The sequence below is a fragment of the Chelmon rostratus genome, chromosome 19 (genome assembly GCF_017976325.1).
Source record: "Chelmon rostratus isolate fCheRos1 chromosome 19, fCheRos1.pri, whole genome shotgun sequence".
NCBI lineage: Eukaryota > Metazoa > Chordata > Actinopteri > Chaetodontiformes > Chaetodontidae > Chelmon > Chelmon rostratus.
The window spans coordinates 1,156,831-1,172,616 of record NC_055676.1 but is presented as its reverse complement, the minus strand read 5'-3'; the positions used below and the strand labels follow the sequence as shown (position 1 = coordinate 1,172,616).

The window sequence follows — 15,786 nt, the reverse complement described above, 5'->3', positions numbered from 1 at the left end:
TCTCTCTCTCTCTCTCTCTCCCTCTCTCTCTCCCTCTCTCTCTCTCCCTCTGACTCACTCTGCTCTCGGATCGTTCAGCAGCTCTCTGCGTCTCTCTGTGAGTATGAACCTTTTTCAAACATTATAATAGTTGAGATGAACATCCAGCCGCTGTGTTCTGTTGTGATGCCTCAGTTTTCAGACGGCTCGTTAGTTACTCCGGATCACTGTTAATCCATCAGATGAAGCAGCGCTGCCTCGCGCTGTTCGGAACTTCATCGTGTTTAAAACAGGTTAAAGTCCTGACAGGTTCAGCATCAGATAAAGTCCTGACAGATCGGATGAGTACAGAGACCGAGCTGTCATGGCTTCAGTGCTGAGAGGTTAGCACGGTGACAGTTTCCGAAAATCCAATGATTCATTATTGTTTCAAACAGCAATAAGAAAGACGATGTGATTCATCTTCCACCTCTTTATTAATAATGAGCTCTGGTCTGATATGATAACTGTTTCACTGGCATATGATTGGATTATTGTTGTTGCTGTTGGACTAACATGTGAGTCTGAATGTTGTAGCTGGTGGGAGAAGATTTAAACTATTTCACACACCTGTTTTGTGACATTCATTTTATTTTATTAATTGATTGATCATTTATCTGATATGTAAAATCTCCAAAGAAACTCCTGTCAAATGTAGTGGAGTCTAAAGTACATATATTTCCCTCTGATGTGTAGTGAAGTAGAAGACAGCAGAAAAGGGAAATACTCAAGTGGCTCATAACCAGACCAATAAACTGGCCAGGCCACATACTGGCTGGCATTAGCTTATTACAGATATTCTGTATCAGCATTTGTGCATGTATTGCTGATAAGTAACGTTGTTGGAGGTCATTTAGAGACAGTGTTGCCATTACATAGTTTGTCCACAAGAGAGCACAGCCAAGTAGCGGTGGGTAATATGACCTCAAAACAATACATTACAGTAGCAATATTGATGGCAGTATAAAAAATAATCCAAATAAATGAAACGTACATTTATGTTTCAGCTGGTGGATTCACTCAGCTGTATATACTTACACATCCAGGTCTTGTTTAGTCTGTTTTATATGGTGAACTCAGGACCAGACAGTGTCAGAGTTGTGACTCTTCAATCAAATAACTCACTGATTATCGATACAAACAGAGCAGTTGTACTGATGTTAGTCAGCCTGCTCCGTTCAACTTCAACTCGATGAAGTTCATGATCAGACTAACTCCAGCCTGGCGTTTGACTGTTTGTGCACCACTGCACGTGTGGTGAAAATTTTTCTCATGCACCCTCTCCTAGATGTGAGTGAAGATCCATTCGTCTCTGCTTTTCCATAAAAACTTAATTCTGGCCTCTGTTGTGTGGTGGAGGTTCTGCTCATTTAACTCTCGAGGTTAAAGGATAAGCTCACATTTTTTCAAGCCACAGGCCCATGTGTACATGTGTGAAAGAATTTTTGGTCACTTTAACTAATTTTCCTGTTCATACTGACCACAAAGAGATCACTCGCTGTGAAAATGCATTACAAGATAAGCAAATGCAAACATGAAGCCTCAGCAGTCTGAGTTGCTCTAATTAAGTGGATGCCTTCTGAAGTCTTCTGAAGTACAATATTCCCTCTTTGTGTTGCTGTCTCCTTGTCGGGGGCCTGTGGACAGTGGCCACAAAAAATCTTTAAAAATGCAAAAAAAACCCTACACTCTAGAGGCAGTGTTTGGTTTGTCTGTTCTGGGCTACTGTAGAAACATGGTGGTCCAACATGATGGACTCTGTGGGGAGGACCCACTGTCTCTGTCTCTGTTGTTAAAAGGAACTCATTTTAAGGTTACGAAAACACAACTATTCATATTTTCAGGTGTTTATATGCTAGTGAATACATAACTGTTAATACAGTATTATATTACTATTCCCATTATATTATGAGCACACGGTTTCGTACCAAAGTCTGTATTTGAGTTGTTGTCTTTGCTCTTGTCATTGGTTTGAAGTGGGAAATGCTCAGTTGGAGAAAGCTGATGACATGTGTTTCAATGCACCAATTGGGGTTAACATCTGGAATTACAATAAGGTCACAGTTGTGGGCTTGTTTGCTCATGTTGTTAAACTCTAACTTAACTCTGGTCATGAACATTAAATTTTGTGAATATTTGAAGGTGCAGCTTTTGACCACTATGAGCACTATGGAGCAGTGTGTTTAGGAGTGTGTTGCCCTTTGCTGATGTGTGTGATACACATTCCTGCTGCAAGTTTTAGGCTTTATAGTAATGTGCAAAGAAACATAGTAATAATAATAATAATAATAAAAACAGCGAGCAAACACAGTTGTAAACAACGCATGACTTAAAATATTCAAAATATTCCTTTTGCTAATGTTTTATTTTGGCATGTTTGTTTGAACTCTAGGATACACATAACATAACGTTTCTTTGTTCACAAGAAAATGCCATTAATATTTGAAATCAAGCTTTAAGTAAATTGATGAATTATTGAATTACTTCCCACCAATGGATGTCATATTGATCATATATGTATATACAGTACTATATACTGATAAGACTCAATGAAAGTCAGTACATATATTCATATCATATAGAAAAACTAAATAACTATGTGGAATAAATGAAACAATAAACTTTGTTTATGGAACCTTATTTGAAATACCAGAACGCTGCTGTGGCTTAGGGCGTAGAATATATAAATAAAATGAATCAAGAACAAACATAAATGAAGAATAAAAACATTAAAAACAATATACAATAAATGAACAGTGCAAAGGCAAAAATACATAAAGATCCTTGAGTGTGAAAGTTCATTCCTGACCTTGCTAATAGTAGTACTCAAGGTCCACTTAGTGTTATTTTCAGAGCTTTTAACCACATCTCACAGTCTTCATCCCCTTCAGTGAACATAATTATCCAATTTGAAAGACTAAATTAAACTAATAACCTGATGAGATGAGACAGAGATATTAGTGTGACAGTATTATACAGTAGAGCTTTATTGTCCTATCAGAGTCTTCAACCTCACCTCAAACTGTAAATAACACACACACACACACACACACACACATAAAACATATACAGAAACATACACACAGAATAACACCTCAGCCATCTTTGAGTCCTCTTCATCCTCCTCTTCTTCTCACAGCCAACATGTTTGTTTTTCCTGCAGGCACTCGTCTTCTTTTGTTCTTCTTCTTCTCTTCATCTCTTCTTCTCTTCGTTCTGCTTTCATCCTTCAGTCGACAACGTCAGTGGAAGGTTTCAATCCCCTTTGATATTCAGGTTAATCTGATTATGAAGATTTCTTCTGAGACACCTCTTTGTCAATGACAGCCAAGATGGAGACTCCTTTCTACCATGACGACTCCCCCTCCGTCCCTGGCTTTAGCCAGATCGCAGAATACGAGCGTTACCCAGGAAACAAGATGCTGATGAGTAAGAAGGCCATGTCAGTGACAGGCACTCATCACTACAGTGGTGGTGGTGGTCCAGCAGGAGGGAGGGGCGGAAACCCAAACAACCTGGGACTCGCTGGCAACGGCTCACTGATGACATCAGCAGCACCATCGGCGGACATGAACCTGCTGAAGCTGGCTTCCCCAGACCTCGAGCATCTGATTATCCAGTCCAACCAGGGACTGGTCACCACCAGCCCTGTGTCCACCTCCACCAACCCCTTCATTTACCGCAACCAGGCCACCAACGAACAAGAAGGTTTTGCTGATGGATTTGTCAAAGCACTCGCCGACCTTCACAAGCAGAACCAGCTGGTGGGAGGCAGCCCCATGTCCCCGTCTTCATCCTCTACTGTCTCCCTGCAGGCATCCTACCAGAGGAACCTGATGTCCGGTGGAGACATGCCCGTCTACACCAACCTTAGCAGCTACAATCCGGGCCAGATGCCGTACTCCGGAGCACAGATGACGTACAGTGGCCATGGTGGGGGCGGAGCCCCTCAGCACCACGCTCGAGGCCTGGACACCCCTCAGACCGTCCCTGAGGTGCCTCACCCACCGGGTGATCCCGCATCCCCGCCTTCCCTCTCCCCCATCGACCTGGAGACACAAGAGCGAATCAAAGCAGAACGCAAGAAGCTCCGCAACCGCATTGCTGCGTCAAAGTGCCGCAAGCGGAAGCTAGAGCGGATCTCGCGGTTAGAGGAGAAGGTGAAGGTCCTGAAGAGCCAGAACTCGGACCTGGCCTCCACTGCTGCCATGCTGAGGGAGCAGGTCACTCAGCTCAAACAGAAGGTCATGAGTCACGTCACCAACGGCTGCCAGATCGCTGTTGGATCTGCCTCCGCCACCAAGTCTGGAGGAGGGAGAGGCACGGGCAGCGAGGACTCCAGCTGCTGAGGAGGTGGGGTATCAGGAGAAATGACGGCGTGAAAAGAGGCCAAGGGTTTACTTCTGTGCTTTTGGCATTTCGCTCACACTCTCGGTCAGAGTGAGCAGAGATTGAGGTGTCAACAACACCTCAAAAGGACAGATAGATGATGAACGGGATTTATGTAGCCCCGTAAACCCCTGTCGTCAGCCAGCTTAGAGGAGAGAAAGGAGACAGAAGGAGGGATAAATCCCTGATATGAGCGAAGTACACGTTTGGACAATTTGAATTTTTGAACTTTATTTTTTAAGAACAGATGGTGACTGATTTAATTTGAAAAGACTGTTGAGAAGCAGGGTTTCACACTCTAAGAGGTGTGTGTGAACAGACCTGACACATTCATTTGAACATATATTTATGGGTAGATTTTTAAGTTTCCAGCGTAAGAGGTTTAGTATGGGTTGAACATTACATGACTGTATTCTTTAACCTCAGATGTCATGACATCTCAGTAAATAAACTGCACTTGAAAATGATTTTTGACAAATGATTTTTTGCACTTCTAAGAAAAACATTGAGTAACATGTTACACATGTTAAAATAAACATTTTAATAGTATGAAGTTTATCTTTTACTGTTTGAAACAGAAGTGAGAAGATTGCTATATAAGGCATATACTTCATGCTGAAATCGCTGATGTAATTTATGTGGAAAACAGTACAATATTACTTTTAGTTACAGAGTGAGGTCTGTTAATTGAATTTTCTTGTCATGATTTACAGTAATCATGTTTTCAAAGAGACAGTGTCACACATGTTTTTTTCCTCCTCCTAATCTGATTTCTGTAACTTTTTAGTTTCTGTGTTCTGTGTTAACACAGATAAAGGAGCATCGCTTGAGAAAAAATGTCTTCACTTTCACTGTTTTTACTGTAACTCTTCATGGTAACTGAAAAATGTATGTAATGTGATTACTACAATCCCTTTACATGTGTGTAACTATAGTCAGCTGCGGTTGCTAATAATCCAGTGACTTCATATTTTTTAACTGTGTTTCTGTGTTTTCTGTCTGTTGCTGCTGGAAGTTCAAAACTCAAAGTTACATTGTACAGGAAACAGAGCTGAAGGCCCATCTTTCTGTTTTTTTGCGGCTGTCAGATGGTGGAAACTTTTCTCACTGCCTCTGGATCTTTCAGGAAGCAGGATTGAAGGAAAGGTCAAATTCAGATCTGTCACCGAAGATGGTTTAACTTTGGAAAATGATGTGTGCAAAACTGACTCATATTTACTTTGAATTAACGAGAGTGTTGATCTCGCTGTTTAAAAATCAGGTCATTTTTTTTACTTTTCAACTAGCGGAATACATCCTGATTTAGGGAAAGAATTTTTAAAAATAGTTAACTTGTGTTTCACTGATTGTTGACTTTAATATTTTCTACAGCAGCAGAAATATTATTGGACATAACTGAAAATGAAAACTCAGATGAAGTGTTTCATGTCTCATTTATTATCTATTCATTACAACATTGTGCAAATAAGAAATAACTATTGAATAATGTTTATTATTTTTTATGATTTTAATAGAAATAACCAACCTGTTATTTCTTTACCCGTTTTTACACAGTGAAAAGCATCATTTCATATCAAGTCAGTCTTTCTTTTTTCTTTCTTTTTGTTTTGTTTTTTTTTGCAGGTTTATATGGAAGCACATTTCTGCCAGCAGGAAAAAAGATGAAATATTAGGAATGATGAAAATAAAAATAGTTCATTTTGTACAATTTTGTCATTATGTCATTTTGAGTTGAAAAAGCTGCCACAGGTTGTGGTGCACAGAACCTGCAGAAGTGACTTTGTTTACGCAAAATGATCTCGGGAATATCATGTGCTCCACCTGCTTTGGGAAGAAAACACCTTTAGGACAGGGGTCCTTGAGGGCTTCCTGGGGTCTTTAAAGGGGGTCCCTAAGTCTTTGAGAGGGTTTTAGAGCTTCCTGAAAACCCTGATGTTGTAGAGCTCTTTGTGGGGGATCCTGAGGTCCTGCAGAAGGTAGCAGAGATCCTTGAGGAAGTTAAAGGGAGCCTTGGTGTGAAGTAAATGTCTTGAAGGGGGTCCCTGAGGTTCTGGAGATGATGGTAGACATCCTTGAGCAGGTTCCTGAGGTCGCTGAGGTGGTTGCAGAGCTCTCTGAGTGAGTTGACTGCTGACAGAGATAAACCGGAATATGCCTAGATTAACCTGGTTTAGAACAGTGTTTTAAACTGTACTATGTTTGAAATGCCTATTTTAATAGATCCCTGCCAACCAATCAGAGAGCAGGATGTTCTATAGTTGTGTTAGAATGAAAGCACTTAACAATGTATGTTACTGTTAGTGTATTACTGTTTGATAACTACACAATGTTTTGATTTTCTTACTTAATTTAAATTATGTGTTTGAATACACCTCAGATTTAAATGGTGACAAGAATAGCAGACTGGGCTTTTCAAACCTTAGTACAGTGGCAAATTTACTGAACAAAATATAAAGTGAATGTGACGCTGTTTATGCAGTGTTAGAAAATATTTCACACATTTTCAGCCATGAAGCTAAGGATCCCTTTCTTATTTTGGACTTGGTATGGACGACTGTCTGGTCAGCATGTCTGTATCATGTTACAGTTAGTAAATTGCAGCGGTCAGACAAAGAAACATATAACTGCAAAGAAAAAAGAAATTAGATTTTTGTGAGTGACAAACAATATAATAGCTCTGCTCTTGAAAAAAATCACATCAGTTTTAACTGTTCATTATGTCTCATATATTAAAAAACAGTTTCAGCTGCAGTTAAGTCTTTTGTTTGACAAATGAGACTTTCAAAAAAAAACTGTTGGTGATAGTTGAGCAAATATTTATTTTTTGAACTTGAATGAGGCTTTTGATGTCTCTAATGATTCTATTTTTGTAAAAATGTATAAAGACTGTTGTTATTAATATTCAGAAATGATGTGCATGTACGAGCTGTTCGATTCGATGATCAAACCCTTTATGTCTATATTAATTATGAATATCTTTTCATTTCCTTCACACTGTCCTGCTATGTTCAGATGTTTGTGTCAATATATCAGAGAAGAAATATTCACTTTCTACTGTAGGAAGTGCACTTTCCTAAGTTCATTTTAACTGGGTGTCAATCGTTTCACATAGTGGATGAAGAATTCAACAAGCAAAATGTAAATTTAAGGTTGAAAATGTTTTCAGGCCACAACACATTGGCTTCATGTTAACAAATGTGGGGATTATTGCAGTTACAAAGTACATGATACATTTCCCAAACAGAGAATGTTTGTTTTTACTGTAAAATGAGACACAGACACAGAACCAGACGAATGAATCCTGATTAAATTTTCAAAAATGTAGATCTCCATTGGGGTTTTTATAGTTTTATAAGACGCTATGTAGGTATGAGTGTTGTTAGAGTAAAAATACTATATGAAAATAGCTCTTTATTTTAAAACCTGGGGCAAAAATGTATGTGAACACATGAAAATCCAGCCATATGTCAAACAAATAACAGTGAAAATTAATGTGCCGGATTAACATACTGAAAAGGGAGAAAATCAATAAAGATGTCCACACACGATGTTCCGTCTCTGACATCTTTATCGAAAATGTTTTGTCCAAACAACAGGAACACAATCATGTTAACAATTAGTCCATACAGTTCCTTTAAATGTCATGTATACACAAATTGTATATGTATATGCTTAAACAATTTCCTCAAACTAAGTGGAATACACATTTCCCATGAGTGCTGACAGGCAAACTGTCCTTTTATCCAACGGGAATAACTCTGTAACTTTTCACCTTCTGCATCTTAATCTTAAAAGTTGTGACCTTTTAATGGATTCATAACATACTTTATTTAGAATTCAGTATATTTTCGGCACATGTGTCAATAAACAGATGCATCTAACAACAATTCATAATAACAACTTGTACTTCTTAGCTAACATACATCTGGCTGTAGCTATGTTGTCTGTGGAGACTCAGCATTACATTTGTACTAACCAGTATGTGACCTAATTTATAAGTGTCTCTGTGGCTTGCTGCATTTCACAGAAATTGTCTTTAAAATAATAATTTAAAAGATTTTCATTTAAGAAAAATAAAAGTCTGCTAAGTCACTGTCTGTCACTGAATGAGTTAACACAATGGGGATTGAGGCTATATGCTTATATTGCAATATTTATATATTTGCAGTATTATGAACAAGGTGTCTGTGGCAACGTTCGTGGATATAATGTATAATAATGTACTAAATTTCTGCTAATGCAAACTTTTCATACTGCCGCAGCTTTACATTAAAAGCATTTAACTGCTGAAACATGAGTTGACTTTTATTATGAAGTAGTCACAGGAAATGCAATGTGTCTATTGTTCATCAAAACTATGTTAACAAAAGGAAACAGGGTCATTTTTGGCAACAGGTCAGTTTGAAATATTATATGTATAAATCATTTGAGACAACACAAAACTAAACCCCTTTGTTTACGCAAAATAAATGAGATAAATTAAAACAATAGCAATTAATATAACTGAATGCAGAAGAACAAAATAAAGGAAATGTCCATTTTGCTTCAATCCGAATATGACTAATAATAATGATAACAGTTGCAATGGGCATCAAGCAGGACCACAGCACTCATCCACGGGAACCTGTGAGACAAGAAATCACAATTACTCCAGGGAAGAAGCCAAGTTAGTAACATGCATTAATGGGACATGAATGCATACAGATGGAGAGGGAGAGGAGGAGAGAGGAGCTCAGTGCATCATGGGAAGTCTGCAGGCAGGGTAAGGCCTATAACAGCATAACTAGGGGACGGTCCAAGGCAAGCCTGAGCCAGCCTTAAGAGTAAGCTTCATCAAAAAGGAAAGTTTTAAGCCTGCTCCTTAATATAGAGATGGTGTCTGCCTCCCAGGCCAAGACTGAAAGATAGTTCCACAGGAGAGGAGCTTGATAACTGAAGGCTCTGGCTCCAATTGTGCTTGTTAAAGTGTGTATTGGCTGAGATCAGCAAATCACTTCACATTCTCAATTTCTACAGTGAATAAAAGGAGGTAAACTAGGAGATATTGCTGACGTTCACAACATTAATTTATTTAACCAATAGATAACCATTTTAATTATTAGAGTAAAAAATAACTATGTATATTAATTTTGGTGTGGTGCAATGAGGTCATTATGGCCGGGACTGTCACCCTCTGCTTCTGCCCATTCTCCTTCCTCATCAGGAGACTCTTCCCTCCTCCCTCTCTCTCTGTCTGTGCTCTGTTTACAGGAGTGGGATCAGGTGTGCAGGTGTCGGACTGCCAGCTGCTTATCATCGCCAATCCTCTCTGCTTTTAATACCAGGCTTCAACGCCATCACGCCACCAGATCGTAAACTCAGCTACACACCTCCCTGGTCCGACTCCTGGCTCTGACCCACTCCTGCATCTTCCCTCGCCACTTCTCCTGCCTTCCATGCTCAACCCAATGGCTCATTGCTCAGTTCTCCTCTGGCCAAGTTACTCTGCTGCCCGTAATAGTGTTTGTTAATAAATTCCATGCTGCATACTTGCTCATACTTTCTTTTCTTATTACCTTTGGTTTGTCATACAAACAAAGCATGTCCAACACACAAATGCATGTACTGTGTCTAAAAGTACCTTAATAGCATAGATTGATAGCTGAAAGGGTCCGAGAGTTTGAGTGAGTTGTAACTCTAACAAAGGAAGAAAAACATTTTATAGGCTTGTAGAAAACATACTGTATTACAGTATGAAAAGTAAGGCCAGAGTAAACAATAATAAACGCTGGGGAACCGTTTCTCGCAATGTAGCTTACTTTTCTGATTATACAGTACCAAAAGATTTGATCACTCTATCACTGACATGGATCAATATGATGACTGCAAAGAATTTAGTGACTGAGAGGAATTTTATTATTCTCCAGTGAGATCTGTGATGACTTTATGCATGTCATTTCACAGCCGAAACTATTGAAGATCTAGAGACAATTTGTTTGCTTTCAACAATAATGCAAAAGCAGACAAACCAGAGTTTGCTTCTTTATCACTGAGTGAGTATGAAAGAACTTATGGTGCGATGTGTAAATATTATGGGAGAAATGATGTTGGATACACTTCTTTATGGAGCTGGCTTTGTGCACAGGGATGTCGTCATGTTGAAACAGGAAAGGGTCTTCCCTGAACTGTTGCTACACACTATTGTCCAAACCAGGACAAACAGACTTAGACCAGAAGTACACTGAACATTATGAAGGAGGCTGTCCACCATATAATGGATCTATCTATTTATTCAAGAAGCTTTTAATTGTTTAAGTGCGTACAAATATGTAGAGATTTCAATCACTTACTAATATGAATGTATTGTTACTATTATTGTATAATTATCAACATAAAATATCATTATTATTACTTTACATTGTTGTCATTATTGACAGCTTTATATCAAGTTGTTTTTTTTAATGAACACGTGGAGTTTTTCTGTTTCATGTTAACATGTTACTTGTACAGCATGGTGACATAGCCATGAGACACTGAGGTGGAACATTGTCTGAGGGCGACACACTGATGAGGTCCTCAGTTTCACTTTCAATCAAGAGGAACTCATACAAACATGCTGATTCCAGCAATTAATAGCTTTTGACATTTCTAGTATCTCCATTAATCAAACCAGGTTTTAAAATGCCAATAAATAATATTACTGACAAATATTACCTTTTAGTAAAGATTTGGTGCCGAAAAGATGTCATAGTTTTAGCTAAAAATCAAATATTGACGTCTCTTAATTCACTTGGATGTAACAGAGACCTCAGGTGAAAGTTTGGCCTCTCTGTTTTGTTGTTGAGGATGGAGTCAAGCTGAGTCACTCATGTTAATGACAGTATTTATGAAAATCCTTCAATGATAGATCAGACAGACTGTTATCAGTCACACAGAGGTCAGCCCAGAATACCTGCTCTCAGCGGAAAACCGAAGTCTTAACCCTCTTCAGTGAAACCTCCAATCAGACAACACAGACCTCCACAGTTGCACTGTGGAGTTCTTTTATTCATTGAAAATGATTGCTAATTTTTAATCAGCATTTATATATATATATATATATATATATATATATATATATATATATATATATATTGATTCACTTCAGCAGCATGCTGTATTAGTTATTACAAATCTAGTGACTAGCGGTTGAACATAGTGGAGCATTTAGCAGCTAATGAGCCAGATTTTCTCAGGAGTTGGTAGAGACCAAAACAGAGAGATTCACTGAAACTGCTTAACATCATCAGATGACTGGTAACACAGTTCCAAATGACCACTAATGTTACTCTATTTGTGCTGAATGTGTAATAAGCAAGCTGTTTCCTCACGTTATTCCGTCATCCCAGCACGTTGATAATATGTCAGTGTTATGTTTAAAGCTGGCTCACACTCCTCCCAGGTGGCCAAAAAAATTCAATGAATGCAGGTTTGAGTCTAGCAAAAATAAGCATTGTCACACAGCACAGTAAATTTCTTATGCATCAAAGGGGAAAAGTTAAAAACTTATAACACAGTCCTTATATCACTAAACAGACCAGTAAACTACACTTAGACTACTACTCACTTTTGGTCAGCAGTTCATTTCATAGAGGGTGTTCAAATGTTTCAAGTTGAAAGTTTCTTCTTGACCTTGGAAACAGCAGTTTGACAAAATTTTTAAAAATCCTCAGCAGATGGAGTTTGGGTATCACCAAAGATTTAATGGACTGGATCAATCTAATGGGACTTTGATAACCCTGTAAACCATCTAAAACGCCATCTGCTGAGGAGGATTGCAAAATGTGGTTAAAGCTCCACCAAAATAAAGTTAAGAGTTTTTTCTTTGTGCGGTGTTGTATAACTACATGATATTCGGTACCCGCCTGTTCTGGAAGATTCACCAAGTAATCCAGAAAATAATAATTATGCAACTACCCCCCACAGATCAGGTGTTACAACACAAATATGCAAATGGACACAGTGTCGTGCTGTCAAAAACTTAACAGTTCTTTCTTGGCCAGTAGCCAAACCTTCCCAAATCTCATTTGGATCTACTGAGCATGAAAAATCAAGATCCACAAACCCCATCCACCTTGAGAAGAAGGCTAGAAAGCCAGTTAGTGGACCTTGAGTTAAGATATTTTGCTGATTAATAGACAAACTGGATCAAGCTTCCTGGATGACAGTACAATGAAAACCTCAGGAAGACACAACTCACTGTTAAAACTACCGTTATCTCTTTTTCAATTTATGGGTTTATGGAAACACTTGAACACTTTTAATCATTTAATCCATACATAAATGAATACATTAAAAATATCTTTGTCAGTGAACTAGTCCAGCTTTACTCTCTTTTTTAATAGCACCAACCATGCAAACCTGCACAAAGGCACATTTAAAAATCTCACACCCTGGTAGCTCACCTGGCAGTTAGCAGAGACTCCATGAAAAAACCCTTTAAAATGTTCTTTTAGACTACCTTTTAGCATTTGAACCTCCAGTGCTTTTAATAAGGAATTCAAATGGATATGGTATGCTAATGATGCTGATTCTGAGCAAATGTAAAATCTAAAACAGTAACAACTGATCCAACCAGCTGATCAGCTGCTTTTACAGTAGTTTTACTGTTCTTTCTTCGAACTGACTTCAGACTGACAGATTTTTTTTGTGTTGAACTGTTTGGTAGCAAACGTTGTGTTTCTGTTTTTCCATATTCTGCTCCTGATGGAGTGACCCACTTACTGAGAGAGAGAGACAGGCTCTATGCCATTTCTGGTGACTAATACCCCCTCCACCCACACCTCCACAAACACATACACATGCACACACACACACACACACACACACACACACACATACATAGCTGTATTGGTGTGTTTGCCATCTTGTTGTTTGTCTGTGTTTCTGCTCTCTGATGATTCTGTTCGTTAAAAATAAAGATGTCTGTGAATAAATGAGTGTTGACAGTGAACGTCAGTGCCTGTTATTGTAGTTTTACATGTTTTCAGCTCAGAAACCTTCAGTCCAACACTCACTGCTGCTTCACGCCATTTTTTAGAAAACTGTGAGACCTTTAAATCAAATGAGAGGCCTTTTTACAACCAACTTACCTTTTACATGTTCAATTTAAATTAACATAATTAAAATCTATTCAATTAATTCATCCAACCATTTATTTAATACCGTAACATGCAATTCTCATAATCAGACTGAATTTCAATTTCATTTTGGCTATATTATTCTATTCTACAGCAAATAATGGCCATAATAAATTGTCTGAACATCTGGCATGAGAAGGACAGGCATGCCTGGATGGAATTTCTGGGACATGGGTGTGATGGGATAAATTAATGTGTGCTTTTATTGTTGCTGTGAGGAACTGATGACATAAGCTGGAAACACGAACATCATCAGGATGTAATCCTTGTATTTAAGAAGCAGCTTCACTGATTCTGACCTTCTGACAGTCCTTCCTGTGTGACCATTTGAAACTATTCTGCCAAGAAAGGAGTCCACCTGAAGATGAACTGATAGAGTTAGAGATCCGGAATGTGCTGTCGTGACATGAGATAGGATGAGATAAGACTTTATTAATCCCCAGCCGGGGAAATTTGGGTGTAACAGGCAGCAGGCAATAACAACATAAGGGAAAAATACAAAAACAAAATAAAGGTTGACTATATATATATGTACATTTTATACAAAGAACTATAACAAAATATTGCCATAAAAAATTTAGTGCCAAAAATTTGAGGAGAATTTCACATGGGTAAAAATTGGACATGGTGAGTATGAATAAATTAAGTACAGTGTTTACTCTATTGCACAGTAATACATACATATGTCAGAGTGGAATAACTATATGCATAGTTCTTAAAGGGAATGAAAATATAGATTGCACAAGACATATATACGTGTATGTGATAGCAGGCTGAAGATGAATATGGCATGAATAAATATGCTGTTTTGGGAAGAAGAAGAAGAAGAAGAAGAAGAAGAAGAAGAAGAAGAAGAAGAAGAGATATGTAAATCAGATTAATTTCAGCCTCCTGCTTTAAAGATGACCTCAGGTCAGACTGCCGGAACACACCAGCTCTGAGCCCCACCCCCAACCTGTAGGGAAATAGTCATCTGGTTCAGTCAGGCGTCTCCTTCATTCTTCTGTTTGCCTCATTAAATATTCATGAGACTCACCTGAGGCATTGCAGAGCCCACCTACTGCCATGAGCCACAATGTCATACTGAGGTGATGGTGGTTTTCTTGATGTGAGCTGGTCTCTGGGGGAGAAATGATACAGCATGGTGGACGTCAGTGAGGATCCAATGGAAAGTGGAGCTCTGACTGTCTAATAGCAGCTGACTGACAGCACAGTCTGCTTCACCTTATCTGTCACAACTAATAGGGTCATCGCCTGAGCTGTCAGACCAACTGCAGGATTTGTGCTACTCCAGGATCTGTTGGCTCCAGAACCTGCAGGGTTGAAGATCACCCATTCGCATCTTGACTCTGATCCTAGATTCAGAGGCTCCACCCACACAGGAAGTAGTCCAGGCTATGTAGGGGAAGGATGCTATGGTCGGAGGTTTTACACACAAACTGTAAATTCTTTCTGCTTGAATGACTAAAAACTATCAGACACGTTGTTCATGTGTTCAATTTCCAGATGGTGAATCACGGTCACATCAATGTCCAAGTAGTATTGTTTCTGATATCTCTGATATAACCAACTTGGCACTTAAAAATACCAAACCAAAGAAATGTCAGAGTCATAATTCCATTCAACCATGTATTCCCATAGCCCTCAGTATGACTTCATGAGCTTCTTTACTGATAAAATTCTTACTATTGGGGATTGAATTCATCACCTCCTGCCTTCAACTGGTGCTTATTTATGTTCAAACACAGAAACCTTAACAACAGTTGTTAAACTATACATTTTGATTGCTTTTCTCCTGTCGACTTTCAACAACAGTCTCTTCATCAAAATCATCCTGTATTTTGGACCCTGTCCCAACCAGGCTGCTTACAGAACTTTTACCCTTAATTGGCTCTTCTTTAACAGATATGATCAACCTGTCGTAATTGATAAGCTATGTACACCAGTCCTTGAAAGGAGAATTTAAACCTCTTCTCAAAAAGAGTTCTAGCCAACTCTGTATCTATATCCCTATATCTATAGACCTATATCTAACATCCCTTTTCTCTCTAAAATCCTTGGGAAAGCAGTTGCTAATCAGTTGTGTGCTTTTCTTCATAACAATAGTTTTCTGAGGATACTAAAGATCATCATACCACAGAGACAGCACCGGTTAAAGTTACAAATTACCTTTGCATCAGACAAAGGACTTGTCTCCATTGTCAGGCCGGTACACAATTAG

General features: G+C 38.6%; 1 protein-coding gene across 1 annotated transcript; it reads left to right on the top strand.

Annotated features, from left to right (window-relative positions):
- Positions 1 to 59: 59 nt before the first annotated feature.
- On the top strand, positions 60 to 5,909 carry june (JunE proto-oncogene, AP-1 transcription factor subunit). The gene is made up of 2 exons (XM_041960569.1): positions 60 to 97; positions 3,182 to 5,909. The coding sequence occupies exon 2, from the start codon at positions 3,339 to 3,341 to the stop codon at positions 4,365 to 4,367; it is 1,029 nt and encodes a 342-aa protein (XP_041816503.1). The 5' UTR covers positions 60 to 97; positions 3,182 to 3,338; the 3' UTR covers positions 4,368 to 5,909.
- The last annotated feature ends 9,877 nt before the right edge of the window (positions 5,910 to 15,786 follow it).

Bases quoted from the DNA above. Each gene is read 5' to 3' on its own strand.
- june (XM_041960569.1), top strand. From the start codon at position 3,339: ATGACAGCCAAGATGGAGACTCCTTTCTACCATGACGACTCCCCCTCC.